This window comes from Falco cherrug, chromosome 14 (genome assembly GCF_023634085.1).
Source record: "Falco cherrug isolate bFalChe1 chromosome 14, bFalChe1.pri, whole genome shotgun sequence".
Lineage (NCBI taxonomy): Eukaryota > Metazoa > Chordata > Aves > Falconiformes > Falconidae > Falco > Falco cherrug.
This window is the reverse complement of record NC_073710.1, coordinates 21,802,367-21,827,801: the sequence shown is the minus strand read 5'-3', so window position 1 is coordinate 21,827,801 and position 25,435 is coordinate 21,802,367. Positions and strand designations below refer to the sequence as shown.

Genomic DNA, 25,435 nt, shown 5'->3' with positions numbered 1-25,435 from the left:
CCCGCCCCCCGTAACCTCCCGCCAGGCGGCTCTCTCGCGAGAATTGGCGCGCGCAGCCCGGAAGCGGCGGCGGTGGAACCCGGAAGCGACGCCGGGGCAGGATGGACGGTGAGGGCGGGTGGTGAGGGGTCCCGTCGCGGCGGGGCTGGGGCTTGTCCGGGTGGGCGGCACCGAGGGCGGGGGCAAGCCGGGGCCGCCGCGGGGCCGCCGGTGCCTGAGGCTGCGCTCTCCTTCCGTTCCAGACACGCTCTTCCAGCTGAAGGTGAGCGCGGCGGGACCCTCCGCCTCCTCTCCGTCACGTATCGCCGCGGCCGGTCCCGGAGGGCCGAGGATGGCGTCCGCCCCTCCCCGGGAGGTGCCTGGGGACCGTTCCGCCCGCTGACTCACGCCTCGCCGGGGTTTCTCCTGCTGCGGCCCAGAACAGACGGAGGCCCCAGCCCGCGGGGACCCGCCTTCCCGGGGGCGCGGGGTGCCGGGGGAGCCCCGCCGGTGCCGGCGGCTGCGGGAAGAGGGAGCCTGATGGCCGGGTTTGTTCGTTGGGCCCGCTGTTCCCAGGCTGTTCCCGGTGTTTCGCTTCTTGGAAGATGGGGAAAATGGATTGCCTGTTTACCGTGTGCTCTGGGAGCCTCCGGTCCTTGGGGGGGGTCCATCTCTTCGGTTCCCCCCCGCGGCCAGGGGGTTGGGGTGGCTGTGGGAGGCAGCTGGGGGGGCTCCACTTATCAAGCTCCCTGGTTCTGTGCCGTTGTATCCTGGCACTAACCTGCTGGTTTCTCTGCAGTTCACAGCGAAGCAGCTGGAGAAGCTCGCCAAAAAAGCTGAGAAGGACTCCAAGGCTGAGCAAGCCAAAGTCAAAAAGGTGGGTGGGACCTTGCCCTGTGCTGTGGGGAGTGGCTGGAGATCTTTCCTCCTGCCATGTTCCGCCAAGGGACTGGGGAAAGTGGCAGGTTCCCCTCCCCAGGCCTTACTGCACGCAGCTCAGCCTCCAAGTGTTCCCAGAGTCCCAGGTTCCAAGAGTCCTATGCTCAGCTCTCAAATCCGCTGGCTGGATATGGGATGTTCCTGTGTTACTGAGAAGGGTTTAATTCCTGTTTAAGGGCGTGCTCAGTGATTTGAGGGTCATAGGAGAGCTGTTTCCTGCTGGAAGCCTGTGAGGCAGAAACAGAGGGTGCTTGTTTATAAATCTGGGGTGGATTCTTTGTGTGAGTGGTTGTCCTTTGCCCTTCTAGGCCCTTCAGCAGAAGAACGTGGAGTGTGCTCGTGTCTATGCGGAGAATGCCATCCGCAAGAAGAATGAGGGGCTTAACTGGCTCCGCATGTCTTCCCGGGTGGATGCAGTGGCCTCCAAGGTCCAGACGGCCGTGACGATGAAGGGGGTAAGAGCCTCTGGGGATGTGAGGGGCTTTGAGAGGGGTCTGTGCCCTGCAGAGAGTGAACATTGGCTCTTCTCCTCTTGCTGCCTCAACCCATCTTGGACTTCCCTGTCCCCGCAGAGGATCCTGACAGGCCTTGCAGTTAGCTCAGACCCTCTCAGTCAGGTTCAGCCTCTGCAGAGCCCACCCAGACAGCCTCACAGCGGGGCTGCTTCATCAGGTGCTCACGCTAGATCCTTAACCTGTGGCTGCACAGAGGGAGAGGCTCGTGCCTGGAGCCTCTTGCTTTGTGGCGTGTATGAGGGTGGTGGGCTGGGGCCCGTCCCACCAGGAGCGCTGCCCGGGGTCTTCAGTGACTGCGTGTGGCTCAAGAAACCTGCAGCCAGGCTGAACCTGCAGAGAGCTGGCTGCAGTGTCCAGGGAGCAGGCTCTGTCCTGCCTCATGACACTGTTGCTGGCATCAGAAATGGTGGCTTCTCTCTCGCTGACCTTGGTTTTTAATCTCAGCCGTTATCTGTCTTGCTTTTGGAGAGCATCTGTGAAGCAATCTTCTCTTGCAGGTGACAAAAAACATGGCCCAGGTGACCAAGGCCTTGGATAAGGCTTTGAGCTCGATGGACCTGCAGAAGGTGTCTGCAGTGATGGACAAATTCGAGCAGCAGGTTCAGAATTTGGATGTTCATACATCGGTAAGTGCCGGTGGTCTCTGAGGGGTCCGGGAGGGCTGGGAGCTGCTGGCTTTGGGGGGCGTGGGCTTCTCAATGTGAACCATAACACGCTGGCTCTGGGGAGAGGGCTGGGTCCCAGCTGCATTTCAGGCTTCCGCAGCAGTGCTCTGTTCCCCTGGGGGGCTCCAGCCTCTGGTAGTGGGGAACCCCCTTGAGCTGTTACCGCCGTTCTGTTCTCTGTGGGGGCTGAGAGACACGCTGGGGAAGACGCATCTCCGCTGCTTGGTGGGGAAGGAGCTCACTGTGCAAAGAGGCCTGCGTGGATGGCAGCAGATGGGGAGGAGAGGGAGGGGGGCTGTGCCATAGCTAGCTGCTGCTCAGAGGGGGCCTGTGGCAGACCCAGACCTCGCACCCCTCCGCTGTAGCCCTGCTGTCAGGCTTGAGGCTGTTCTGGCTGGGAGTGCCAGTGGCACCGTGGGATCTGCAGCCAGTTCTTTGGGGGAAGAAGCCGGGCTGGGCTGAGCGGCTTTGGCCGGTGGGGCAGGGTGACAGGCTGTCTCTTGTCTCTGTGCAGGTCATGGAGGACTCCATGAGCTCTGCTACCACGCTGACCACGCCGCAGGAGCAGGTGGACAGCCTCATTGTCCAGATCGCGGAGGAGAACGGCCTGGAGATCATGGACCAGCTCAACCAGCTCCCCGAGGGGGCTTCGGCAGTCGGGGAGAGCTCGGTCCGCAGCCAGGAAGACCAGCTGTCGCGGAGGTTTGTTCTGTCCTGGGCCCTTCGCCTTGTGTTGAGGCAGCTTGAATCCTTCCCAGGGATCCCTTACCAACATGAAGGGAATGAGCGAGCCCATCGCGGCCGGCTGAGTGGGTGCTGAGCCCCGTCTCTTGTGCTCAGGCCAGCTGGAGCCCATCAGTCCCTGTAGTACCCTGCACAGGCAGGCGAGATGGTTGTTTGGGGCTGTAGAACTGCTTTGGGCGTGGGGGAGGGGGTGGCTTTTGGCACTTGGCAGCGAGCTCTTATCGACAAGGTGCAGAGCAGTCTCCCCCTGCTCGGTGCTGGCCCTCACGCAGCTGCTCTGGGAACGCTTGGCGCTGACCTTCAAACAGCCGGGAACAGGCTGTCTCCCTGGAACTGCCCCAGGAGCTGATGAGCTTCCTCTCCCCGTTTCCTCTCTGCTGCTCCCCACGCAGCCCCCACCCAAGCTGTCCCCAGCTCCTGGGAAGGGGCCAGGTGGGCTGCAGTGGCACGGCACCCAGAAGAAAAGTCAGGAGCCCCTTCTCCGCGGTGCCTTGCCTGCATTGATGACCGACGCTTCGTGTTAACCCCAGGCAGCTGTGGCCGCGTGCTCCAGGGCAGGATTTCTTGCACCTCAACCACAAGCGGGAGGTTTCTGGGCAGGGGTGTTCTCTGCACACACCAGCTGGAGGGTCCTTCTGAGCCGCGGCTGTTTCCTGCTGCTCTCATGTCGGTTTCCTCTCGTGCTCTCCCTTCCAGGTTGGCTGCCTTGCGGAATTAAGGTCTCCTGTCACCCCTGTGGACTGCTGCCTCGCACTGGTGGTACGGCGTGTGGGGTGGAGGGGCCCAGGAATCCTTCCCCACAGCCTCTGCTACATCTTTGCTCTGACATACTGGCCAGGCAGAGCCGGCCACCCCCTCCTCCAGGAGCACATCCCCAGCCCTGCCTGCCTGCGTTTAGACTCTTCTTTTTGGGTGTGACGATGACTATTTTTCCCAGAGCAGGCAGCGATCCTGGCAGGGGGGTTCTGAGTTCTGAGCAGCCACAGCCTCTCTCTGGGCTTGAGGAACGCTTTGCTGGTTCTGATTTCAGGGTGTCTTTCATTTGAGGGTTGCTGCTGGTTTCTGACAGTGTCCCACGATGCAGTGTCCCACTCCTGGTTGAACACTGAAGGAATCCTGGAGGCGGGTTGCACTGTCTTCTGGGGCGCAGCTCGCCTGACTCCGTTGCACGCCTGTTATCTGTTTTAGACCGGGTCTCTGAGCTGTGGGCTGCGTTCTCCGCGGGGCCCACAGCACGGAGCTCTTTACAAGAAGCAGGGAGATCCCTGTGGGGCTGCCTTCCTCTTGCGGTGCTTTGGGAAGGGTTGTCTTCCTGGCTGTGGTGGTTCTGGGAAGGTTAGTGCCTTGCAGGGAGGGGAGGTTGCGCTGTGGTATCTCTTCCCTCGCAGTGATCTTCCCGAGCCGCAGCTGGGCGCCCTGCTTGCGGACTTCACCTCGCCAATCGCTAGCTTCTTGTCCTGCCAGGCCAAACCTCCCTGGAGCTTTGTACCACAAAGTGACCTTTGAAACGCTTGTCCTGCCCTGCGCGAGCCTGTGTGCTGTGTGTGTAAATCCATGCGTTCCTCATCGCCAGCCGCTGCAGTCTGGAAACGGTTATCCAGGCCCCGACCTCCCGTGTGGGCCAGTCCCTGCCCCGTGTCCAGCAGCTGGGAGCTCCCAGGCTCACAGCTGTGGTGGCCACAGCCTTGTTCCCAAATGTCCCTCGGGTGGCTGGGTGTGATGGTAGATGCTAAACCATCCTGAGAGTGTGAAACCATCCCGAGAGTGTGTCTGCCTGTGCTGGCTGTGGCTCGTTGCCTCTGTCTCCTCCATGTCCCCACCTTGCTGCATCTGGGGTGAGAGGGGGCTGCTTCCCCTGTCCCCTCTCTCACTGCTTGTGGGGAATCCTGGCTGCTTGTCCCTTGGACCCTTCCCCATGGAGCCGAAGTTTTCTGTCCCCTTGTTGCTCTGTGACTTCTAGTCACCGCCATGGTGCCAGACTGATGGGAAGCTCGCTGGGAAGGAAATGTTTCCTTTGGCTCTGCCGAGGAGGCCCTTTGACCTCCTTGCCACGGACTGTAAATGAGGGCCGGGTGGCTGCCGGGGCCATGCCAAGCCGTGCCAGCCAGGGTGGGCAGCTGGTCCCGCTGCAGCAGGGCAGCTCTGGTTCATTGCTTTTAAGGGGAATTTTAAGGCATGCACAGCTGCTGCTTTGGGCTGTGCTGAGAGGAGGGAAGGGAAGCGTGGGGGAGAGGGGGAGGCAGCTCCCTCCGGCTCCTGGTGCCGCCGACTCGCTGCAGGCCAGGGGCCATCTCCCCAGCACTTGCAACACAAACACTTTTCACTGTTGATTATTTCTTCTGAGTTCAGTGGCCTTGGCAGTGTCTCACGACTGACAGAGCCTTCTTCCCCGACATGTGCTGGCAGGGGTGCAGGGTGCTTGTCCGTGGAGGTGGCTTTGGCTTACAAAGTCACTTGAGCATGGTGAAGTGTTGGGCCTTGTGCCACCTCCCGCTGGGCTGGGCAGAAAGCAGGAGCCCTCCTGGAGACTTGTGCCCACACGGTGGAGTGGGGCTGCTGCTGGCTCCTGCTCCCCTGCACAGGTGGCACCCGTGACCTGTGGGGCTGGGGGCTGGGACGTGCCCTGCAGCCCGGGGAGCCCCGGCCCTGGACCCACTCCCCATTTCAATGTGATGTTTCTCTGTGGTTTGGTTTTTTTTAAGCTTGTCTCATTTGCCGCGCCCCTGTTGATTACCTTTTGCTCTTTTCAATAAATGATCCCTGAATATCCATTGTGCTGTGGCTAGGGCTTCAGGTGCAAAGAGAGGGGGCTGTGGTCCCCTCTGCCTGTGGCATAGCGTGAGGGCTGTGCCCTGTCCCTGGCCGAGCACCCATGGCTGCCCACCTCTGGGATCACTGCCTCCAGGGGTGCCGGAGGGGAAGTGCCCCCCACACCTCCCCTGCAGGGACCAGTTTCCTTCATGTGGCCAAGCTGGGAGGAACCAGGGTGCACAGGAGCCACTGCGGCCCCAGTGCAGGCACCACCGGCTCACCGGAGCTGCTGGCTCCAGTCGAGCTCCTTTTCCCCTGCACAGCTTTCGGTCTGCCCAGCTCCCTGCGCCCTTCTCCAGCCCTCGTGGGGAGATCCCCACTCATGCCCCACAGCACGAGCCCCAGTGCTCCCCATCCCGGTCCTGCCCCCGGCACCTGCCGATAGCGGCTTTGCCACCGGGACTGATGGCTGTGGTTGCCATCCCAGCAGGGACCGGGTGCGCCCCTTCCCGGTGCCCGTCCCTTCCCGGTGCCCGTCCCTTCCCGGTGCCCGTCCCTTCCCGGTGCGGGGCTGGCAGACAGGCTCTGTGCCTCAGCCAGTTTGTGAATGCCACAGGAAGACGGCTTTCCTTCTTCTGCCTGTTTTCCTGGTGCCCAAAGCCGCCTCTGCTCTGAAGACCGGCTGTTCCCAAATGTGAGAGGAAATTACTAAGAAGATAATTGAGTAGGCAATTAATTAGCTAATTATTAGTGTAAGCATCCTGTGGAGGCAGCCCTACAGCCACCTTGGCCGCGTGTTGCGGTGATGTGTCGCTCCCCTGGTGCGGTTACTGCTTCCCGCTGTCCCGGGGTGGGCACCCACTGGGGCAGCTGGCAGGGTGCCGGCGTGGCCGGTGATGTGCCAGGGTGGCTCATAGCCTCCCGCTGGGAGCAGGGCAACGGGGCCGGTGGTCCCCGCAGGGCCCCAGCACGGATGTGTGCTGCCAGCAGTGCTCGAAGCACAGCTTTATGTCGCTCGTGGTGCAGGTGGGAAGGGGCAGCAGGGCAGGGGGCCGGGTGCTAGGGGAGCAGGGAGCGCAGCAGGGCCAGCGCCAGCACCAGGGCTGCCGGCAGGAGTTGGGCTGTGCCAGCACCGTTGCTGTACCCATAGCTGGTCCTGCACGTCCCCTCCAGCTCCTCAAAGGCGATGGGAGTCTCACGGGCAGCCATGCCTTGCAGGCTCGTCTTCACCTGCGAGGGGGACAGGGTGGGTTGCAACAAGGGGCTGTCCCGGTGCCCCACGCAGCCCCTGTCACCTTGCATATCGCTGTGCCATCCCAAGCCCCGAACGTCCCCATGCCCCCGTTCATCCCCTACCCAATGTGTCCACATGCCACCTCGTGTCCCCATACGTCCAAGTGCCATATGTCTTGATGTCCCACTTGTCTCCGCCATTCCATGTGTTCCCGTGCCCTCTGTGCTCCCCATGCTCTGCTCACCTCCTCCACCTTCTTGAAGACGCGGAGCAGGTTCAGGGACAGGGCCGCCTTCACCTCTTCCTCCGTCCAGTTCCTTGCCAGCAGCTCAGCCACCAGTGCGGGGTATGTGGAGACATCCTCCAGGCCAGTGGGGACCCTGTGCCACCCCACAGCTGTGCCGGGGGCAGGTGGCCCCCATCTCCCACACCACCCAGTTACCCACACAGGGCACAAGGGAACCCCCAGCATCGCAGAGTCCCCATGGCCAGGGACTCACTGCCCTGTCCCGTGCCCATCACCCACTTCACCTTGTGACCCCATCGTAGTCCCCGCCGAAGCCAACGCACTGGACACCAGCCACCTTCTTCACATGGTCCATGTGGTCTGTGGGTATGGAGGGGCCGGGGTGAGCGGTGCTGGCAGGGGGAGACACTGCCACCCCCCACCCACCCGGGGACCCACCTCACCTGCAACATCAGCCAGCGTGGCCTTGTCCGCGCAGGTCACGTACTCATTGTAGAAGTTGACCATCACCAGGCTGCCTGTGGCACCCTGGGGGAGAGGTGGCCCTGAACCCTGTGGCCCCCGCCACCGGCACCCTCCCCATCCACAGCCGTGCCCCAGCACTCACCACCATTGCCAGCACATCATCAGGCACGTTGCGGCGGTGCGGGCAGAGCGTGTAGGCGGACGAATGGCTGAAGATGACAGGGGCTTTGGAGAGGCTCAGCACAACCTTCATTGTCTCCACTGAGACATGGGCCAGGTCCACGATCATGCCCAGGCGGTTCATCTCCTCCAGCACCATCTGTGGGGACGGGGTGGCTGAGGGTGCATGAAGGGTTGTGGCAGCCCTGCATGGGGGGCACTGTGCACCCGGCACACCCGCTGCCGGGCTTAACAACCCGGCAAGAGGCTGGGGGTGCCAGTACCACAGCCCCCCCCCCCCCAGCTGCTGCTCCTGGACATCACTGCTGACACTGTCCCCACTCACCTTCCCAAAGGGTGAGAGGCCATGGTGCACGGCTGGCTCGTCCCCGGTGTCCACCAGCCAGTTGTCGGCCCTAGGGAGCAGGGAGAGCATCAGGGGGGACCCCCAGCCACATGCCCCTGCCCAGCTGCATGACCTGTCCCCCCCACACTGGCCCTGTCACCCCATCCCCCACCAAGGACTACCAAGGGGTGTTGCAGCTGTGGGTGAGGGTCATGTAGCGGACGCCCAGGTGGTAGAAGGTGCGCAGGACACCCAGGCTGCTGTCGATGGAGTGGCCGCCCTCCACCCCGATGAGGCTGGCCACCTTCTTGCTCTGGAAAGCCTGCTGGATGCCTGCAGGAGGTCAGGGAGCATCAGCGGGTGGGGGGCATGGGGGTACCTACATCCCCTGAGGCACCCACATCCCGGCCCTGTGCCCGCTCACCAGTGCTGTCAACAACGCAGGCGAAGGTCTCAGGGTAAAGCTGGCACATGCGGTGCACCACGTCGATCTGCTCCAGCGTGCGCTTCACTGCGTCCTTGTTCTGCGTGTCACAGGGCACGTACACCGACCAGAACTGCCCGCGACGGCAGCCGGTGAGCACGGGGACCCCAGACCAGTGCCCACTGCCACCCACCCCAGTGCCCTCCCTGGTGCCCCCTGCCCATCCCGGTGCCCCCACCAGCCTCGCCATCCCACCTGCCCGCCTACGTGCCCGCGGCGCAGTTTGGGGATGTTGGTGTGGGTGTCGTTCAGCAGCATGAGGTTGGCCTCTGGCAGCCCCAGCTGGTTGTTGAACCTCTCGAGAAGCTGCCAGGGCAGGTCATTGTGCCTGGGCAGGGGAGAGAGCGGGAGTGAGGGGCCGTCTGTCCACCTGCCCATCTGTCCAGCCAGCCTCCTGGCTGCCCATCTCCCTGCCTGGCTGCCCACCCATTCCCCACTCAGCTGGCTGTTGTTCCTTCCATCTACCTGTCCTTCCATCCATCCATCCATCCATCCATCCTCCCACCCATCCATCCTCCCACCCATCCATGTTGCAGCACAAGCTATCAGGCCGTAACAAGGCTTTTTACCATCAGTCAGATTCTCCTGTCCATGCTGATTATCCTGCCTCCAGAGACCAAACCACACCACTCCCCCTCCATCTGACCACCCATCCCCCACCCCTCAGTGCCATTTAACCACTTAGCTAGAACAAGCTACACCTGCACATCATCCATGTCAATCAACCCACTGCCCTCGAGGCAAGGCCACAGCTGCATGTTATCAATGCTGATCAACCCTCCGCCTTCACTCCTCTACACATCCATCCATCCATCCATCCCTCCCTCCATCCCTCCATCCATCCCTCCATCCATCCATCCCTCCATCCATCCACCCACCCACCCACCCACTGGTCCATCTGCCCACCCATCTGTGCCTGCTGCCCAGCCAGGAGCTAGGGACAGGTCACTCCCAGGGACAGCCCCCCGTGGGACCCCCTTTGCTGGCTGGCAGGAGCTGGGGGCTGGCCGGGGATCCTCCATGCACCCTCCACATACCGCCCCCGCTCAGTCCCTGCTCCCGGCGGAGCCAGCCTGGTGTCCCTCCAACAGGGATGTCACCGGTACCGCCGCGGGGCTGTCGCCACCACAGGGATGCAGGGATGTCACTGCCATGCGGCGTCCCACACCCAGCAGTGTCACTGGGGAAGTGCTGGGCACCAGCCGCACGGGCCAGTTCCCATTTCTCCCCTCCTGCATCACGGTCCCCACATGCCATGGCTCCCCCTGCCCCGTGCCCCCTCCCAGGGGCCAGGCCACGCCAAGCTGCCGTGGGACCCCAGCCTCCTGAGGGCTCCAGCATGAGACTGGGGACATTCCCTAGGACATGGCCCAGCTGGACCCGCTCACCCCGAGCAGGAACTTCCCCGGTGCAGCCTCGTGCCCGCTTCCCGGCATCCTGCCTGCTGCTGGCCCGGTGCACCGCCCGGGGATCCCCTCGCTGTGGCCCCGCGGTACCCGGCACCGGGATCTCCCCACAGGGCCCTCCCCGCTGGGGTTTTCTGGCTGGGTTTTTTTCGGGGAGACCCGCAGGGCGGCCATGCACGCCATGGAGCCAGGCAACCTTTGCTCACCCGTCGATGACCGGCGTGGTCATCATGATGCGTTCAGCCTCTTCCCGGTGATGCTGCCCGGCGCAGGGCAGGAGCAGGCGCAGCGCCAGCGCCAGCGCCAACACGCTACCGACCGGCATTGTTGGCTGCCCGGCGCTGCTGGCGGACGATCTGGGGTGACCTGCCACCGCCACGAGGCTGCTGAGTGCACGCACCGGGGCAGCTGCCCCAGCTCACCGTCTGTCCTCGCCCGCTGTAAATAAATAACCAGGAGACGCAGCCGTAACCCCACCCCGTGCACCCTGTGCCGTGGCCCTGGCAGCGCCCGGGCACCAGGACGGCACGGCACAGCCTCCCCCAGCCGGCCCCGGGCAGCAGGGCCATGCCGTGCCGTGCTGCATAGCTGCGGTGACGCTCCCAGCCCCTCTAATGCAGCCCAGATTTTTTTTGTTGGGAAAGTGCCGGATCCATCCCCGCCTAGGCCTCCCCAGCGCCGGCACCCGCCGCCATCCCCATCCCAGGGCTGGCACCCACCGGCACACCGGGTGGGTGCTGGCACTGCCAGCACCCCCATGGCCGGTGGGCAGGCCCTGGCACCCCTGTTCCCCGCTCACCCTGTCCCCGGGATGCTGGGACAGCTGCTGCCTGCGATGGCTGTGAAACGTGTGTTCCGGCTTGTGTGCCGGCGGCGGGGCTGGGACGGGCTCCGGCCACCCCAGAGCCACCCCCTGACATGGCGGCGGGTGCTGGGGAGCAGCCAAGTGCCGGCACACCCCGTGGCTCAGGCCGTCCCACCATGGAGGGGCTGGGGGGCAGCAGCCAGGATGGCCCAGCCCTGGCGTGGGGCTGCCGATGGTGCCCCACATGTGCCGGTTCCCCCCGCTCCACCGCCCTGCTGCAGCGCTGCGGGGGAAACTGAGGCACCTCGGGTGCTCAGCCCAGCGCCTGCGGTGGGGGCACCCCGGCTGGCTCCCGCGGGGCTGCAGTGTCACGTGTGGCACATGGGACGGTGGGGCTGCCCACACGGAGCCACGTGGAGATGTCCCGCCCTGCTGCTTGTCCCAGGGCGCGCCGGGATGGCAATTCCTTCCTCAGGTACGTGAATCCCTTCCTCTGGCACGTGCTGGGGCCTGCACCCCCCGGTCAACGCAGGCTGCTGGGGTCCCCGACACCCTTCCCACCTCCCGGTGAGTGGGGTGTCCCGGCCCCCCGGCTCTCCTGGCTGCGGGGGCAGGTCTGGCTGCGTGAGACCCCCCATCCCACCCTGGGGGTCCCTTGCACCGGGCTGCCCCGCAGCCCCCCGGCCCCGCAGGCAGCGCTCTCCCGGCGATGGCCCCAGCATGGCCGGATCCCTGGCCCCCCGGCAGGAATGTGCCGGGGGGGCCCAGCATCCTGCCCGCTGGGACGGCTTCCTCTTTTCCTGATATATAAGGCCAGTTGCCAGTGCGTCCCCGCAGCGGCTGGGCCATGGAGCGGATGGAGGTGACAGAGACCTTCGCCGGCATCTCCCTGCCCGGCCACCTCCACACCCAGGAGTCCCTCAGCTTCGCCGCCACCTTCCCCTTCCGCCCCACCGACGTGGTCATCGCCACCTACCCCAAATCGGGTGAGGGCTGGCAGGGCAGGGGCAGCCAGGGGCGAGGAGGGGGTCTGGCAGGGGTGGGTGACTGGGAGGGGACCCAGGTGGGGGAGTCAATGAGGCTAGGGACCCCCAGGTTGGAATGGGGGGGGGGCGGGGGGGGGGTACAAGCTTGACACCAGGACTGGGAGCTGCCTGCGTGGCCGGGAGGTGGCAGGGCTCGGGGCTAGCCCCCCCCGCCAGGCAGGACACCCCCGGCTCCCGCTGCCCTGCAGCCACTGCTCCCCCTGAGCACAGCGCAGGGAGCCCCGGCCGTCAGCACCCACCCTGCCAAAGCCCCTGCCCTGCGGGTGGGGGGCAGCCACCCCAGCCCCAGGTTGGCCCCAGCCCCAGGCTGGTGTGACCGGTGGGGGCGCTGGGGGTCCCACATGGCACTGCCAGCTCAGCTGGCACTGCCACATTATGCCATGGCGAGCCATTCAATGCCATGCTGTGCCATACAATGCCATGCCATGCTCTGCCCTGCTGTGCCATTCTGTGCTGAGCCATGCCATGCAGTGCTGTGCCATGCCATGCCATGCCATGCCATGCCATGCCATGCTCTGCCCTGCTGTGCCATGCAGTGCTGTGCCATGCAGTGCTGTGCCATGCCATGCCATGCCTTGCCATGCTGTGCCATTCTGTGCTGAGCCATGCCATGCAGTGCTGTGCCATGCCATGCCATGCCATGCCATGCCATGCCATGCTCTGCCCTGCTGTGCCATGCAGTGCTGTGCCATGCCATGCCATGCCATGCTCTGCCCTGCTGTGCCATTCTGTGCTGAGCCATGCCATGCAGTGCTGTGCCATGCCATGCCGTGCTCTGCCCTGCTGTGCCATTCTGTGCTGAGCCATGCCATGCCATGCCTTGCCATGCTGTGCCATTCTGTGCTAGGCTATGTCATGCCACACCATGCCATGGCGCACCGTGGTGAGCCATGCCATGCCATACTATACCATGCCATGCCGTGGTGTGCTGTGGTGAGCCGTGCCGTGCCACGCTGTGCCATGCCGTGCCACACAGTGCCCTGCGCAGGGCTGGCGCTGCCCTGACCCCCACCTCCCCAGGCACCACCTGGATGCAGGAGATCCTGACGCTGCTGTTCAGCCGCGGGGACGTGCTGCCGGCCAAGACCATTCCCAACTGGGAGCGGGCGCCCTGGCTGGAGCAGATCTACTTCAGGCAGGCGCTGCGGGACACGGCCACCCGCCGGCTCATCACCACCCACCTGCCCGCCCGCGTCCTGGCCCCTGCCCTGCAGCACAGCAAGGCCAAGGTGAGGTGGGTCTGGGACGGTCCCGGGGGGTCCCCGCAGGGGCATCCCATGCCCACAGGGCTTCCCACAGCCAGGGTGATTGCCGGGGCTTTCTGAGCAGGGTGGTGGGGAATCCCCCCTGGCCATGGGGCTGACACCGTCCCCTGGCAGGTGATCTACGTAGCCAGGAACCCCAAGGATGTCGTTGTCTCCTTCTACCACTTCCACCGCCTGGCCAAGTTCCTGCCTGACCCCGGCTCCTTTGATACCTTCCTCACACGGTTCCTTGAGGGCACAGGTAAGGGCTGGGGGGGTCCCCGGCACCCCAGGGCTCGGCCACGAGGCCCCCCCCCACTCCCTGCCTCCCTGCAGTGCACTATGGCTCCTGGTTCGACCATGTCAAGGGATGGCTGGGCCAGCGGCAGCTCCTAGACATCTTCTACGTCACCTACGAGGAGCTGCACCAGGTGAGCCCTGGCGTGCCCGTGTCCCCGTCCCCGTCCCTGCTGGCTGCCCAGGGCTGACCGGTCCTTGCACCACAGGACCTGCGCGGCACAGCACAGCGGCTCAGCACCTTCCTGGGCTGCCCACTGGGGCTGGAGACGCTGGGAGCCCTGGAGCAGCACTGCAGCTTTGCCACTATGCGGGACAACGTCATGGCCAACTACACCCTCATCCCCACCGAGATCATGGACCACAGCCAGGGATCCTTCATGAGGAAAGGTGAGGTGGGGGAGGACGTGGCAGGGGACACGGGGGGCACTGGCCCCAGCTGCAGCCCCCCTGCTGCCCCATCCCCTCTGTCCCACAGGAGTGGTGGGCGACTGGCGCGACCACTTTTCCCCCCAGCAAAACGCCCTCTTCAACCGCCTCTACCAGGAGGAGATGGGGGACTTGGAGCTGCCCATGTGCTGGCCCATGGCCTGAGGGGCTGGGGGGGCCGGCATCGCTCAGCCCTGTCGCTGCACAACACGATGGGTCCCCCACCCACCCAGGTGCCCTGCATGGGTAGACCCCAGCACCCCCATAACTTATAGACCCCCATGCATCGCCCCAGGGGCCAGGACTGCGGCACAGCAGGGGGTCTGGCATGGAGCAGGGGTGGGGGGACACTGGGTGCATGACACCTCCCTGGGGATGGGGGACTTTTCCGGCCATCCATCGTGGCCATCCCTGTGGCCTTCCTTACACCGGAGCAGGAGTGCCTGGCCGTGACCCCCCTTCCGCCCAGCCTGCCCTGCGGAAATAAATATTTATTGCTGTTTCCAGCCAGGCAGCGTGTTCCCACGGGTGCGGGGTGGGAAGTGAGTGGCACCAGCAGTGCCGGTGGTGGGAAGTGCCTGGCGTTATCAGGGGCCGCTCTGGGTAGGGCCCCATCCCCAGGGACCCTCTCTGCGGCGGGGACAATGGCCGGGTGAACAGTGCCGCGGGCCATGGCCACTTGCCAGCTCCCGCCGTGGGGTCAATGACACGGCTGCACGGCGCCAGCATTTGCCGGCCGAGCCCACGGCACGGAGCTGGCTCCTTCGGCAGCACCCAGGCCCCCTGGGCCACACGTGTCCCGTGTCCCCCCCCAATCTCTGGGGCCCTCCTGCCCCAATGCATCCTCTGTAACCCCCCAGGCACAATCTGCCCCTCGCCTGGCCCCAGCGCACCCCCCCAGTGCCACGGGTGGCAAGACCCTCCCTGGGCACCCGGTGGCACCGATGCCTGCCATCCCTGCCTGCCGTGCCGCCACTCCCCTGCCAGCCGCACCGCCGGTGGGTGCAGCCTGGCTGGGTGGCGCTGGGTGATGCTGGGCACCCCCAGCCCCGTGGGTTCACCCCACATACAGCCAGCCCCACACATGGGGGTGCCGGGGCAGACCCCTGCCCGCGCCAAGGGCCAGCTGCCGCCACAGCCTCGTCAGGCACTGGGTTTCTATGGTGACATCTATTATCCTGCTGTATAGGAGATGAATCAGGAGCTATAAATACACGGGCTGATCCGGGAAGTGCAGGCAGCGTGCTCTGCCGGCGTGCAGGAGTGCCGGCAGCGGGCAGTGCCACTGGGTCATGGCACTTCAGCATGGCTGTACCAGTGGATGGCTGAGTGCCTGCCTGTACGGGCACAGGCTGGCACCCCTGTGCTGTCACCCTTGGTGCTGTCATCCTGGGTGCCAGCAGCATCCCTGGCCCCGGAGCCCAGCTTGGTGGCACCCATGTGGCAAGCTCTTGGGTGGCCCCTGCCCTGTGAAAGCTGCACCAGGCCCCAGTTTCAGTCCCTGTGGTGGCCACACCCCACACCAGTGGATGTAACTTCCCTGGGAGCATCTGCTGGCACTAAGATGGCAACAAACAGCGCATGGCACAGGGTGAAGGACACGTGGCATGTGGCACTGCCACGCAGCACATGGCAGGAAGCAGCTGGCACACAGGAAACACCCGGCTTTCAGCGCAGCACACGGCGCACAGCACTCGGTGTGCCGCACATGGCGGCAGCGTGGCACAGTGCCCGTGCGTGGTGCACACCATATGGCGCAGCATGGCACATGGCCCATGGCATGCAGCCCACAGCCCATGACCCAGAACATGGCACATGGCATACAGCACGTGGCACGTGGCACACTGCATATGGCACGTGGCACACGGCACACAGCACAGGGTACATGGCACACGGGGTGGCACATGGCGCAACATGGAGCACATACCATGAAGCACACAGCGAGTGGCACGCAGCATGCAGTACCTGGTATGTGGCACGCAGCATGTGCCACACAGCACATGGCACATGGAACATGGCACGCAGTGCATGACATGGCACATGCAACATGTGGCACGCTGCATGGCACACGGCATACATTGCATGGCACGCAGCACATGGTGCATGGCACACGGCACACAGCACACAGCGCAGCACGTGGCACACGGTGCATGGCACGCGACCCACGGCATGTGGCACATGGCATGTGGCACATGGTACGTGGCACGCAGCACGTGGCCAAGGCCATGTGCCGGGCAGGAGCAGGACGCCGGCACTGCCTCTACTCCCGCTCCTGTGGCCTGGATTTGGGGCCGCGGCAGCCGGCAGTGGCACAGCAGGTGGCTGGCCGCTCCGGCACAACTTGAAAGCGGCAGCTGCTCAAAAGCATCACAGCTCCAAAGCGCCAGCGCTGTCCCGCACGCTGCCAGTCACGAATCCCCCGAAATACAGGGGCAGCCGGAGCGGCCAGCAGCAGCACCCGTGGCCATGCGGGCACCCGTGGCCATGCGGGCACTCGTGGCTGGGGGCTGCGTTTGGCTCTCGCTGTTGGCCAGGGTGTCACGGTGAGGGGCACAAAGGGGACAGGTGGCCCCCGGGGCTATCCCCCTGCCCCACTGAGCACCTGGCAGGGAGGTTCGGTGTTGGCACCTGGAGAGCAGTGGCACGGACACGGCTGGATGCTTTATTGGGGGGGGTCCCGCATGCCGCGGGGGGTTCATCATGCAGCCTCCAAATGACGTCACAGCAACAGACAAGCGGGGACTGAGAGGACCACGGGGACAGCAGGATCGGAGTGGGGATGGGCTGCAGGGTGCAGACCACCAAGACCAGACAATGCCCAGCGGGGACCCCCGGGCAGTGCTGGGGGGGTGGTCCCTGCACCAGGGCCCCATGTCCCTGGCCAGGTGCCAGTGGGGACATGCTGCAGGTGCCCCCCCCACCTGGCAAGAAGGGGACTGTGGCAGGGCTGGGACCCGGAGGGGACGCCATTCATCCCTGCACCATGCCGGGGGGGAGGGGGGGGCCCTCACTGGGGCGAGCTGAGGTTGGAGTCGGGGGTCTCAGGGCGGGGGGCAGCGCGGGGGGAAGGCTTTGTAGCTGTAGTACTCCACAACCTGCTTGGGCACCTCCGCCAGCACGCACTTCGCCAGGGCTGTCGGTGATGCCTGTGGGATGGGGGACAGCAGGGGACACCGGGGGGGGACAGGTGAGACCGGGGCTCACCGTGCCACCTGCCCACCCCCACGTGCAGAGCAGCAGCTGTGAGGCACTGGCTTGCTGCGCCACAATGCTCTGTCCTGCTGTGAGGATAGGAGGGGATGGGAGGGGACAGCAGGGGACAGGAGGGGACAGCAGGGCCACCAGTGCCCCACTCACATTCTTGAACTCCCGGAAGGGGACAAACTGGACGATGTCGCGGAGGACAGGTTCGCCCTTGGGGGAGCGCAGGATGCCATCATCCCCATCCAGGATCTGCATGTCGGTGAAGTCGGCGTTGCCCACCCCCACGATGATGATGGACATGGGCAGGTAGGAGGCGCGGACAATGGCCTCCCGCGTGTCCGCCATGTCCGTCACCACTCCGTCCGTCAGGATCAGCAGGATGAAGTATTGCTGTGGGAGGACAACAGATGCGCTGGGGGGCGGCCCGGCCCCGCTGCCAGCCCCATGAGGGGGAGCAGGACCAGGGCTCAGCTCCAACGTGGGAGCAGCCACAAGTGGCACGAGTGTGCTGGGTCTCAGCCCAGCCCCGCGCCAGCTGCCGGGGGTGGCAGGTACATACTGAAGCCTCCTTCGTCCGCTCCTCATCGGCCGCCACGCGAGCCACCTTGGAGATGATGGGGGCCACATTGGTGGGGCCATAGAGCTGGATTTTGGGGAGGCAGCTCTGGTAGGACTCCACGACACCCTGGATGCCTGCGGGGAATGTGAGGGGTAAGAGGGGGGTGTCCCAGCAGCACCAGGCTCTGGCATGGTGGGGTGTCACAAGACAGGCATCCCCGGCCCCGCCGGAGCTGGGCTCACCCTCACACTCATCATTGTCAGGGTTGAAGTTGATGGCGAAATCGTGGGAGACCTGGAGGGTGAGAGGGGAGGGGGCAGTCGGTGCCCACCCCCCCATCACCTGCCATGGCCAAGGGTGCCTGGAGGGACGAGCCCATCCCTGGGGTCCCCCAGGACCCCGACCACACCCTTACCTCGTATTTGGGGGGGATCCTTGCACCAAAGCCAAGGGCTGAGAATTTCTTATCACTGCAGGGGAAGGGGTGTGAGAAGCTCTGGCAGTGCCAGCACTGGGGTGGCCACCACCGGGGTGTCCTGGCCCCCGGGGACCCGCCAGAGCAACAGACCTGTCGTAGTCTTGGCAGATCTCGCCCACCGCCACCAGCGCCTTGAGGTACTCGTTGGGCTGGTAGGGGTTGATGTAGTGCAGGGAGCAGCTGTTTCGGGGGTCCCCGTTGGAGGCCGTGAAATCGATGGCCACCTGGTGGGGGGGCGGCAGTGAGGGTCCCCCCAGGGGGCACGGAGCCACCCACTGGTGTGTCCTGCTGAGGTCGGCTGGCTCTGCCAGCCCCGCTCACCGGCACTGTGGCACAGCCACAGCTCGGGGGGAGCCGGGATGTGCCGCCCATGGTCCCCTGCCCTGGGGACAACTGTGTGGCCCCGTGCTGGAGCCCCTGCCCAGCTCCCCGTGCTTTGGGGTAGGGGACGTTGCTCACCGTGAAGTGGATCTGGCAGCCACCCATGATGTAGTCCAGGAAGGAGTAGACCCTGTGGATCTTCCAGAGGGACCTGCATCAGCTGGTCCTGTCCCACGCGACCCCGTGACAGCCTGGCACGGCTCAACACGGCACGGCACAGCACGACACAGCATGGCATGGCACAGCACGGCGTGGCATGGCATGGCATGGCACAGCACGGCACGACACGACACATAAGCACTCACCTTCAGGTCCAGCAGAACCACAACCCCTGAGTTCTTGTAGTTGCGCTTCTTGATTTTGTACTTGGGGTTCATGCAGTCCCACTGCACCTGCGGTACGCAGCACCCACGCGGCCTGCGACCCCCACCCTGGGGACACGGCCCCATGCACCCACACCCCCCACCATCACCTCACAGACCCCTGACCCTGCAGCTTTGCAGCACTGTGACCCAACAGCCCCATAACCCTGCAGGCCCCCCAGCCATTAACCCCACAGCCCCATAACCCCGCAGCCCCATAACCCCGCAGCCCCATAACCTCACAGCCCCATAACCCCACAGCCCCATAACCCCGCAGCCCCATAACCCCGCAGCCCCATAACCCCACAACCCCATAACCCCGCAGCCCCATAACCCCGCAGCCCCATAACCCCACAACCCCATAACCCCGCAGCCCCATAACCCCACAGCCCCATAACCCCGCAACCCCATAACCCCGCAGCCCCATAACCCCACAACCCCATAACCCCGCAGCCCCATAACCCCGCAGCCCCATAACCCCACAACCCCATAACCCCGCAGCCCCATAACCCCGCAGCCCCATAACCCCACAACCCCATAACCCCACAGCCCCATAACCCCGCAGCCCCATAACCCCGCAGCCCCATAACCCCGCAGCCCCATAACCCCACCTCTGCAGCCTCACGGCCCCACGACCCTGCAGCCCGCCAGCCCCAGGGCTGACGTCCCCAGAGGAGCACAGACCCACCATCCCTTCGCCAAAGAGGGGCGCAGCGAGGGGACAATGGTCCCAGAACCAGAGAAGGAGCTGGGAGGTGCCTCTGGGAATGGGATCTGCTGGCAGCATGGAGGGGTGACCCCACGGGCTGTCCCCGTGTCCCCACACCCACCTTGTTCTCCCCCATCGCCTTCTGCATCTCCTCAAAGGTGGTGAAGAACTCGCCGATGAAGTCGTGCTTGCCCCGCGAGTCGTAGTCCCACACCACGCACTGCAGCGGGGGACGGCTCAGCCCTGCCCGCTGCGGGGGGCCACGCACCCACACCCCCAGACCGCACCCGGCCCCGGGGGTCCCCAGCACGCTGCCCATGCGGGGCCGTGGGGAAGCTGGGATCCGCGTGCCACCGTGGCAGGGATGCGGGCCCCCTTCACCCTTCCTCACCCTCAGCTTCCTCTTCTCCTCGCAGCTGCACAGCGAGTTGAGGGAGACCTTGAAGGGCTCCCAGATGGGGCTCAGGTTGTTCTTCACCACCTGCGGGGCAAGGGGCTCAGCGGGGCCGGGCAGCCCCCAGGGCAGCCGAGGAGCGAATCCTGCCCGGGACCTCACCTCGGTGCGGTACACCAGCTGCTCGCTGCGGTCGTCATCGATGCGGTAGATCTCCAGGAAGGGATCCGACTTGCTGAAGAGATCCTGGAGGAGGGAGGATGGGGCAGAGCACTGCCTGCCCTGCCTGCCCCACCTGCCCTGCCTGCACGGCCCCCCAGCTCCTGCGGGACCTGGCTCACCTTGTCATCCAGCTTCTTGGCCCGGAAGGCGAGCTCCACGTAGCCGTTGTTCCCCGAGATCTCCTCCGAGATGACCTGCAAGGTGAGGCGGCCGCAGGGTGCTCAGCGCCTGGCAAGGCTTCGTCCCCCTGTCCTCCCTGCCTGCGTGGGCAGGGTGGTGGCCTGGGAGGGGACAGGGTGCCACGTGCCTCCCCCAGCATGGCGGGGACCCCCAGGGTGGCTGGCAGACAGCAGTGGGGACCCTGAGCGCTGCCTGCCCCCGAGAGCCCGTGGGGCTGGGCAACAGGACAGGAGGAATGTCATTGGGGACGCCCCACATGCTCCAGCTCAGTGCCACTTCTGTGTCCCAGCCCGATGACATCCCAGCACACCAGTCCAGTGCCACCTATGTGCCCCAGTCTGGTGCCACCCACATGCCCTAGCTCGGTGCCACCGCAGGGTCCCAGCCCGGTGTCACTCCTGGCATGTGTTGGGCCACTCACGGTGATGGTGGACTTGCCGGCGAACTTCCCATATTTGAGGAACAGCGGCTTCGTCACCCGCTTCTGCGCCACAATCTGCAAAAGCGTAGGGGTCAGGGAGAGGACACCACTGGTGGGTGTCCCCGGTGGAGGGTGGGGGCTCACCTGCCCCACGGTGCACTCCATGCCCCCCAGGAAGTCATCGTCATGTGTGCCCACACCGGCATGCCCGTGGCTGTCATACACCTCGAACCGCAGCTTCTGCACCTCCTCAAAGTAGTAGTCCACCATGAAGATCTTGGCGAAGACGGGGTTGAGGTTGCTCTTGATGACCTCACTGCGGTCCACCTGCACAGCGGGAGCTCAGCTGGGGGCAGCGGGGCCAGAGCCCAGCCTGGGGCCCCATCTAGACCTGACCAGGACCTTGGGATGCCAGAGCTCGCCCAGGGCCGGGCACGGGGATGTGGGGTGCAGGGATGAGGGACGTTGGGCAGCTGCAGGAAGGACCGGCCCTGCACAAGCATTTCCCTGCCCGTGCTGGTTCTCAGGCAAAGGGCACTGGGAGGCAGCCCCATCGCCAGCCACGTGTGGCACGAGGACTCCAGCCCTGCCAACCCCCAGGTGCTGGGAGCGCTGCTCCCTCCAGGGTTTGGGGCAAGCCCCGTGGCCAGTTCGAGGGGATGCTCTGGCTCTGGGCCACTGTTTGCCAGGGCTCTGCTCAAGCAGGAGCAATGAGCCAGTGCCAGGACGAGCCCCTGTGCTCCCACCTGGGCTGGCCAAGGGCAAGGGCCACCACCCACTGACCAAGGGCAAGGGCCACCACCCACTGGCCACCGTGGCCCTGGCAGGTGGGTGGGTGCTCAGCATCTCCCAGCCGCGCTGGCAGTGGGTGCTGAGCAGCTTCCAGGAGCCTCCTCCGCACCCTGTCCCTGCCAGCGTTGACTCAGCAGGACACATCCTGGCCAGGGCACCCCGCCAGCCCGCCGGCCCCTGCCCACCGCCTGCCTGGCCCGGCAGCAGCTGCTGAGCCTGCACTGCCGCGCTGCTGGCAGGGCCACCCCGTGTGGCACCGGGTCTCCTGCACGGGCACTGACAGCCCCACAGCTCCATCACGGTGCTCCGGGTCTCGGTCACCTCAGCCCCTCCAGTGCCAGCCCCTGCTGGTGTGGCTGGGGCCATTTCGGCTCTCAGACCTGGTGGGCAGTGGTTGAACTGGCTTCAGCTGTTGTCTGGGCTGGGGGACACGGGCTGGCAGGGACAGGGAGGGGGCAGCTCAGAGTCCCTCGGAAACATGGCGCAGGGGGGCCTTGTTGCCCCTGCATGGCATGGCACAGCATGGCGTGGCACAGCATGGCGTGGCACAGCACACGGAGTGTGGCACGGCATGGCATGGCAGGGCACAGCATGGCACACAGAGCGTGGCACGACACACTGGCACAGCTGGGTACAACTGGCTCGGCACGGCACAGCCCGGGAGCCGCAGCTGGCACGGGGCCCCTCGCCGCCCTGGCTCCAGCTCTGGCTCGGGCGAGCAGTCGATCACACGCAGCGGGATGTAGCGCTGAATGTGCCGGCTGAGCAGCGGCGATCAGCCAGCGCGGAGCTGCTGGCGCCAGCCCAGAGCCGAGCCGTGGGGAAACGATAGCAGGGTGCCACGCCAGCACCAGCGCCGGGCCCAGCCGCGGCTCTGGCGGGCGCCAGGGCCCCTGGCACAGCACCATGCGGGGCACACGGCTGCAGTGCCAGCCCTGCTCCCCCCTGAGCCGCTGCCCCGGGCAGGGTGAGGCCAGCCCACAAGGCCTGAGCTGCCCCAGTGGTGGCTGAGGTGTCCCTTGGCCATGGCGGGCGGCCCTGGAGCTGTGCTGGAGCCACGTGCCATGGGCACCCCAGGGACTCGCTCCGGCCAAGGTGCCTGCACCGAGTGTGCCACAGCACCCTGCCCTGCCCTCGTGCTCTGTGCCCTACGCCCTGCACCCTGCTCTGCACCCAGCTCTGCACCTCACACCCTGCTTCCCATCCTGCACCCTGCTCTGCACCTTGCCTCCCACCCTGCACACTGCTATGCTCCCTGCTCCGCACTCTGCACCCTGTTCCCCACCCTGCACCCTGCTCCCGACCCTGCACGCTGCTCCCCATCCTGCACCCTGCTCTGCACCTTACACTCTGCTCCGCACCCTGCACCCTGCTCTGCACCTTACACTCTGCTCCGCACCCTGCACCCTGCACCCTGTACCTGGCACGCACCCTGCACTGCGAGCTCTGCACTTTGCATCCAGCACCCTTTGTGTGCACTCTGCTCTGCACCATCTCCTGCAGCCTGCACCCTGCTCTGCGCCCCACTCTGCACCCACACCCTGCTCTGTACCCTCCACCCCACTCTCCCGCTTCTCCTGCGCCCTGCTCTGCATCCCGCACCCAGCTCCGCACCATCTCCTGCCCTCCGCGTAGTCACTCCTGCCCTGTCTCCGTCCCCATGGGCACTGCAGCCACCCTGGGGCCGTCTCTGCTACTCTCCCCATCACAGAGACACAAACCTTGCACCCAGCACCCTGCCCTCAGCCCCGCCACGACCGCAGTGACAGCCAGCCCCTGCCCTGTGGTGGGTGTCCCCCACCTGCTTACCTCCATCCACTGGCCCTGGGACTGCATCAGCAGCAGGACGCAGGGGTCTGACTTGTTGAGTGTGTCGCGGTCCAGGAGGTGCTTACAGCTCACCCGCAGCTCCACCTTGGAGAGCACGGCCAGCGGGGCCTGGGGGGACGGCTCGGGCGCTTCGCCCATGGTGGCCATGGCGCGGTGGGTGGCCGGGCGCGATGGGGGGCAAGCGGCCCCGTGGGCGAAGGGCATGTGGGGGGAGCGGGGCGGCACAGGTGGCCGCTGCCTTCGTTGCTGTCAAGGAGCGGGGCAGGTGCCCGTCATGCCTGGGGCACGGTGCCCCACGGTGCCGGGCGTGGGGCCAGAGCCCAGCTGCGTCGGGTCGGGTAGGTCCCTGGTGGCAGCGGGCACTGGTGGGGGCTGGGGTGGGATGCGCTGGTGTGTGGAGGGGGCTCCGGGGACCCTCTCCAAGGTGGGGTGGCCAGTTCCAGTCCCGATCGCTCCACAGGGCCCTGCGAGGTGTCAAAGCACAGTGGGGTGAGCCGGAGCTGGGGCACCCCTTGTGATGCTGCCCACGCACCCCCCAAGCACCAGATGGGTGCTGCTGTGTCCCCCGTCACCCACCAGCCCCCTGGGCTGGCCAGGGGTCCCACAGGGTCGTGCTTGGCTCTGCCCCAGCCCCACTGCAGGGGCAGGATGCATCCCGCTAGGAAGGGGCACCGGAGTGGGGCTGGGGGGCTGTGCAGGAGTGGGGGCTGTGCAGGCAGCCCGGGGCCCCCACCCCAGAGTACTGGGGAGCAGAAACTCCCCCCCTTTACCCCTGCGGGCAGCGCAGCCGCCCTGGGCAGGGCTGGCCGGAGAGGGCAGTGGGGACACCGGGCCCTTGTCTGCGCCACCGGGTGATGCTGGCAGCACCAGCCATGTCCCGCTGCCCAGGCGGGGCTGGTGGCACCCCAGGGTGACGGTGGGATTTCCCCCATGCTGGGGACGGGGGCCACCTGCTACCCGGAGGCTGGTGACACCCAGCCAGGCAATGTTGCGCTGGTGGGTCATCAAGGGGCTCTACCAGCCCCGGGCTGGGGCTTGTCCCCCCCAGGCTGCAGCGCCTGCGCCCACCCCTCTGCCCATGCCCCCGCACACCCAAAGTTTCCTGGCAAAGTGATGCAGGCCCCCCCAGCACATGGCTCCGGTGCCCCAGCTCCGGCGGGCATCTCCCCCCTCCCTGGGAGCGCGGGCACCCCTGGCATCCCCCAGCGGAGGGGGCGCGGGCTCCCCCCCACCCCACCGTGCCCCTCACCTGGCTGCCGGTGGGCTGGGCTCCGCAGGCGGCCGGGCCGAGGGCTGGGTCGGTGTGCCAGCCGGAGCCAGCGTGCCAGCCGGAGCCGGTGTGCCAGCCGGAGCTGCCGCCGCTGCCACCTCCACACAACTGACTCAAGCTGCAGCTCGGGAGCGGAGCCCTAAGAGGGAGATGACAAGCTCCGTTAACTGCCTCGCTGCCGGCACCGGAGCAGAGCCCACCCGCGGGCACCGGGGCTGAGCGGGGTCCCTGGCACTGCTGCCTCTGCCAGGGCTGGTGCTCCCGCTCCGGGCGAGCCCCCCGTGGCACAGCCCTCGCTCCCAGCACCCCACAGCCCATCGCCCTCCCCTGCTGCTCCCCGTGGGGTGCCCGAGGCCCATCCTGGTCCCAGCCCCCTATGCTCTCAGCCCACACCCCAGCACAAGGATGGGGTGCCCCAAGACCACCGGCTGCCCTCCCCGCTTGCTGGAGCAGCTGGACCCACTGAGCCCCAGGCACCCCGTCCCTCAGCTGGGGGCTGCCCCAGCACCCCCCACCCACACACATCACCCCAGTGCTGTGGTGCTTTCAGCTTGGCTTTATGGAAGATGATGTAATTAGCCTGTATTTGGAGGGATTAAAATGCAGATAGGGCTAATGAGCACCAGGGCACTGCAGAGTCCCGGGTTTGGGAGCTAATCCCCAGCCCGTGTGACAGAAAGAGGCCACCTGCCTTCCCTGCTCCTCCTGCAGCCCCACAGCACGGCCCGGGGGGAGCCCACCCGTGGGGGGACACAGGATCCCACCGCAGGCTTGGGCCGGGGGGCTGGGACAGGCCAGCAGTCAACCGTGACACTGGCAGCCCCATGCTGGGCAGCCCTTGCCCCCCATTTTTGAGCAATCTCGGGTCATCCAGCTGT

The 25,435-nt window shown here is 65.8% G+C and overlaps 4 protein-coding genes across 5 annotated transcripts; 2 read left to right on the top strand and 2 right to left on the bottom strand.

Moving 5' to 3' along the window:
- The first annotated feature begins 16 nt into the window (after nt 1-16).
- Nucleotides 17-5,611, top strand: CHMP1A (charged multivesicular body protein 1A). The gene is made up of 7 exons (XM_055727063.1): nt 17-108; nt 243-262; nt 779-856; nt 1,227-1,373; nt 1,931-2,059; nt 2,613-2,800; nt 3,539-5,611. The coding sequence occupies exons 1-7, from the start codon at nt 102-104 to the stop codon at nt 3,558-3,560; spliced, it is 591 nt and encodes a 196-aa protein (XP_055583038.1). The 5' UTR covers nt 17-101; the 3' UTR covers nt 3,561-5,611.
- Nucleotides 5,612-6,313: 702 nt separating this feature from the next.
- On the bottom strand, nt 6,314-10,807 carry DPEP1 (dipeptidase 1). Its single transcript, XM_055727059.1, has 11 exons — nt 10,734-10,807; nt 10,141-10,372; nt 8,724-8,856; nt 8,469-8,601; nt 8,227-8,377; nt 8,045-8,114; nt 7,682-7,858; nt 7,518-7,602; nt 7,359-7,434; nt 7,072-7,207; nt 6,314-6,823 (listed from the first exon to the last, which is right to left on the bottom strand). Exons 2-11 carry the CDS (start codon nt 10,257-10,259, stop codon nt 6,653-6,655), a joined length of 1,251 nt encoding a protein of 416 aa, XP_055583034.1. The 5' UTR covers nt 10,260-10,372; nt 10,734-10,807; the 3' UTR covers nt 6,314-6,652.
- A 124-nt stretch (nt 10,808-10,931) lies between these two features.
- On the top strand, nt 10,932-14,261 carry SULT2B1 (sulfotransferase family 2B member 1). Of its 2 annotated transcripts, XM_055727061.1 has the most exons (7): nt 10,932-11,214; nt 11,552-11,725; nt 12,762-13,014; nt 13,165-13,291; nt 13,366-13,460; nt 13,536-13,716; nt 13,805-14,261. In XM_055727061.1, exons 1-7 carry the CDS (start codon nt 11,159-11,161, stop codon nt 13,918-13,920), a joined length of 1,002 nt encoding a protein of 333 aa, XP_055583036.1. In that variant the 5' UTR covers nt 10,932-11,158; the 3' UTR covers nt 13,921-14,261. The 2 variants fall into 2 exon arrangements, with proteins under 2 accessions (XP_055583036.1, XP_055583037.1); XM_055727062.1 differs by lacking the exon at nt 10,932-11,214 and having other exon boundaries at nt 11,549-11,725; nt 12,806-13,014.
- Nucleotides 14,262-16,397: 2,136 nt separating this feature from the next.
- Nucleotides 16,398-24,670, bottom strand: CPNE7 (copine 7). Its single transcript, XM_055727058.1, has 16 exons — nt 24,537-24,670; nt 23,267-23,751; nt 20,810-20,992; nt 20,666-20,740; nt 20,184-20,258; nt 20,005-20,088; nt 19,840-19,929; nt 19,570-19,668; nt 18,683-18,769; nt 18,456-18,515; nt 18,087-18,220; nt 17,934-17,988; nt 17,761-17,812; nt 17,519-17,652; nt 17,113-17,349; nt 16,398-16,901 (listed from the first exon to the last, which is right to left on the bottom strand). Exons 2-16 carry the CDS (start codon nt 23,489-23,491, stop codon nt 16,797-16,799), a joined length of 1,695 nt encoding a protein of 564 aa, XP_055583033.1. The 5' UTR covers nt 23,492-23,751; nt 24,537-24,670; the 3' UTR covers nt 16,398-16,796.
- Between the last annotated feature and the right edge of the window lie 765 nt (nt 24,671-25,435).

Excerpts from the sequence above, each read along its gene's own strand:
- CHMP1A (XM_055727063.1), top strand. Across the intron at positions 857-1,226 it reads AGCAAGCCAAAGTCAAAAAG|GCCCTTCAGCAGAAGAACGT; the intron begins GTGGGTGGGACC and ends TTGCCCTTCTAG. Across the intron at positions 2,060-2,612 it reads ATTTGGATGTTCATACATCG|GTCATGGAGGACTCCATGAG; the intron begins GTAAGTGCCGGT and ends GTCTCTGTGCAG.
- DPEP1 (XM_055727059.1), bottom strand. The coding sequence starts at position 10,259 with ATGCCGGTCGGTAGCGTGTTGGCGCTGGCGCTGGCGCTGCGCCTGCTC. Across the intron at positions 8,378-8,468 it reads CTGCGTTGTTGACAGCACTG|GCATCCAGCAGGCTTTCCAG; the intron begins GTGAGCGGGCAC and ends GACCTCCTGCAG. Across the intron at positions 8,115-8,226 it reads CACAGCTGCAACACCCCTTG|GGCCGACAACTGGCTGGTGG; the intron begins GTAGTCCTTGGT and ends CCTGCTCCCTAG.
- SULT2B1 (XM_055727061.1), top strand. The coding sequence starts at position 11,159 with ATGTCCCGCCCTGCTGCTTGTCCCAGGGCGCGCCGGGATGGCAATTCC. Across the intron at positions 13,461-13,535 it reads CCTACGAGGAGCTGCACCAG|GACCTGCGCGGCACAGCACA; the intron begins GTGAGCCCTGGC and ends CTTGCACCACAG. Across the intron at positions 13,717-13,804 it reads GGGATCCTTCATGAGGAAAG|GAGTGGTGGGCGACTGGCGC; the intron begins GTGAGGTGGGGG and ends TCTGTCCCACAG.
- CPNE7 (XM_055727058.1), bottom strand. The coding sequence starts at position 23,491 with ATGCCCTTCGCCCACGGGGCCGCTTGCCCCCCATCGCGCCCGGCCACC. Across the intron at positions 19,930-20,004 it reads AGCTGGTGTACCGCACCGAG|GTGGTGAAGAACAACCTGAG; the intron begins GTGAGGTCCCGG and ends CTTGCCCCGCAG. Across the intron at positions 19,669-19,839 it reads AGGAGAAGAGGAAGCTGAGG|TGCGTGGTGTGGGACTACGA; the intron begins GTGAGGAAGGGT and ends CCCCCGCTGCAG.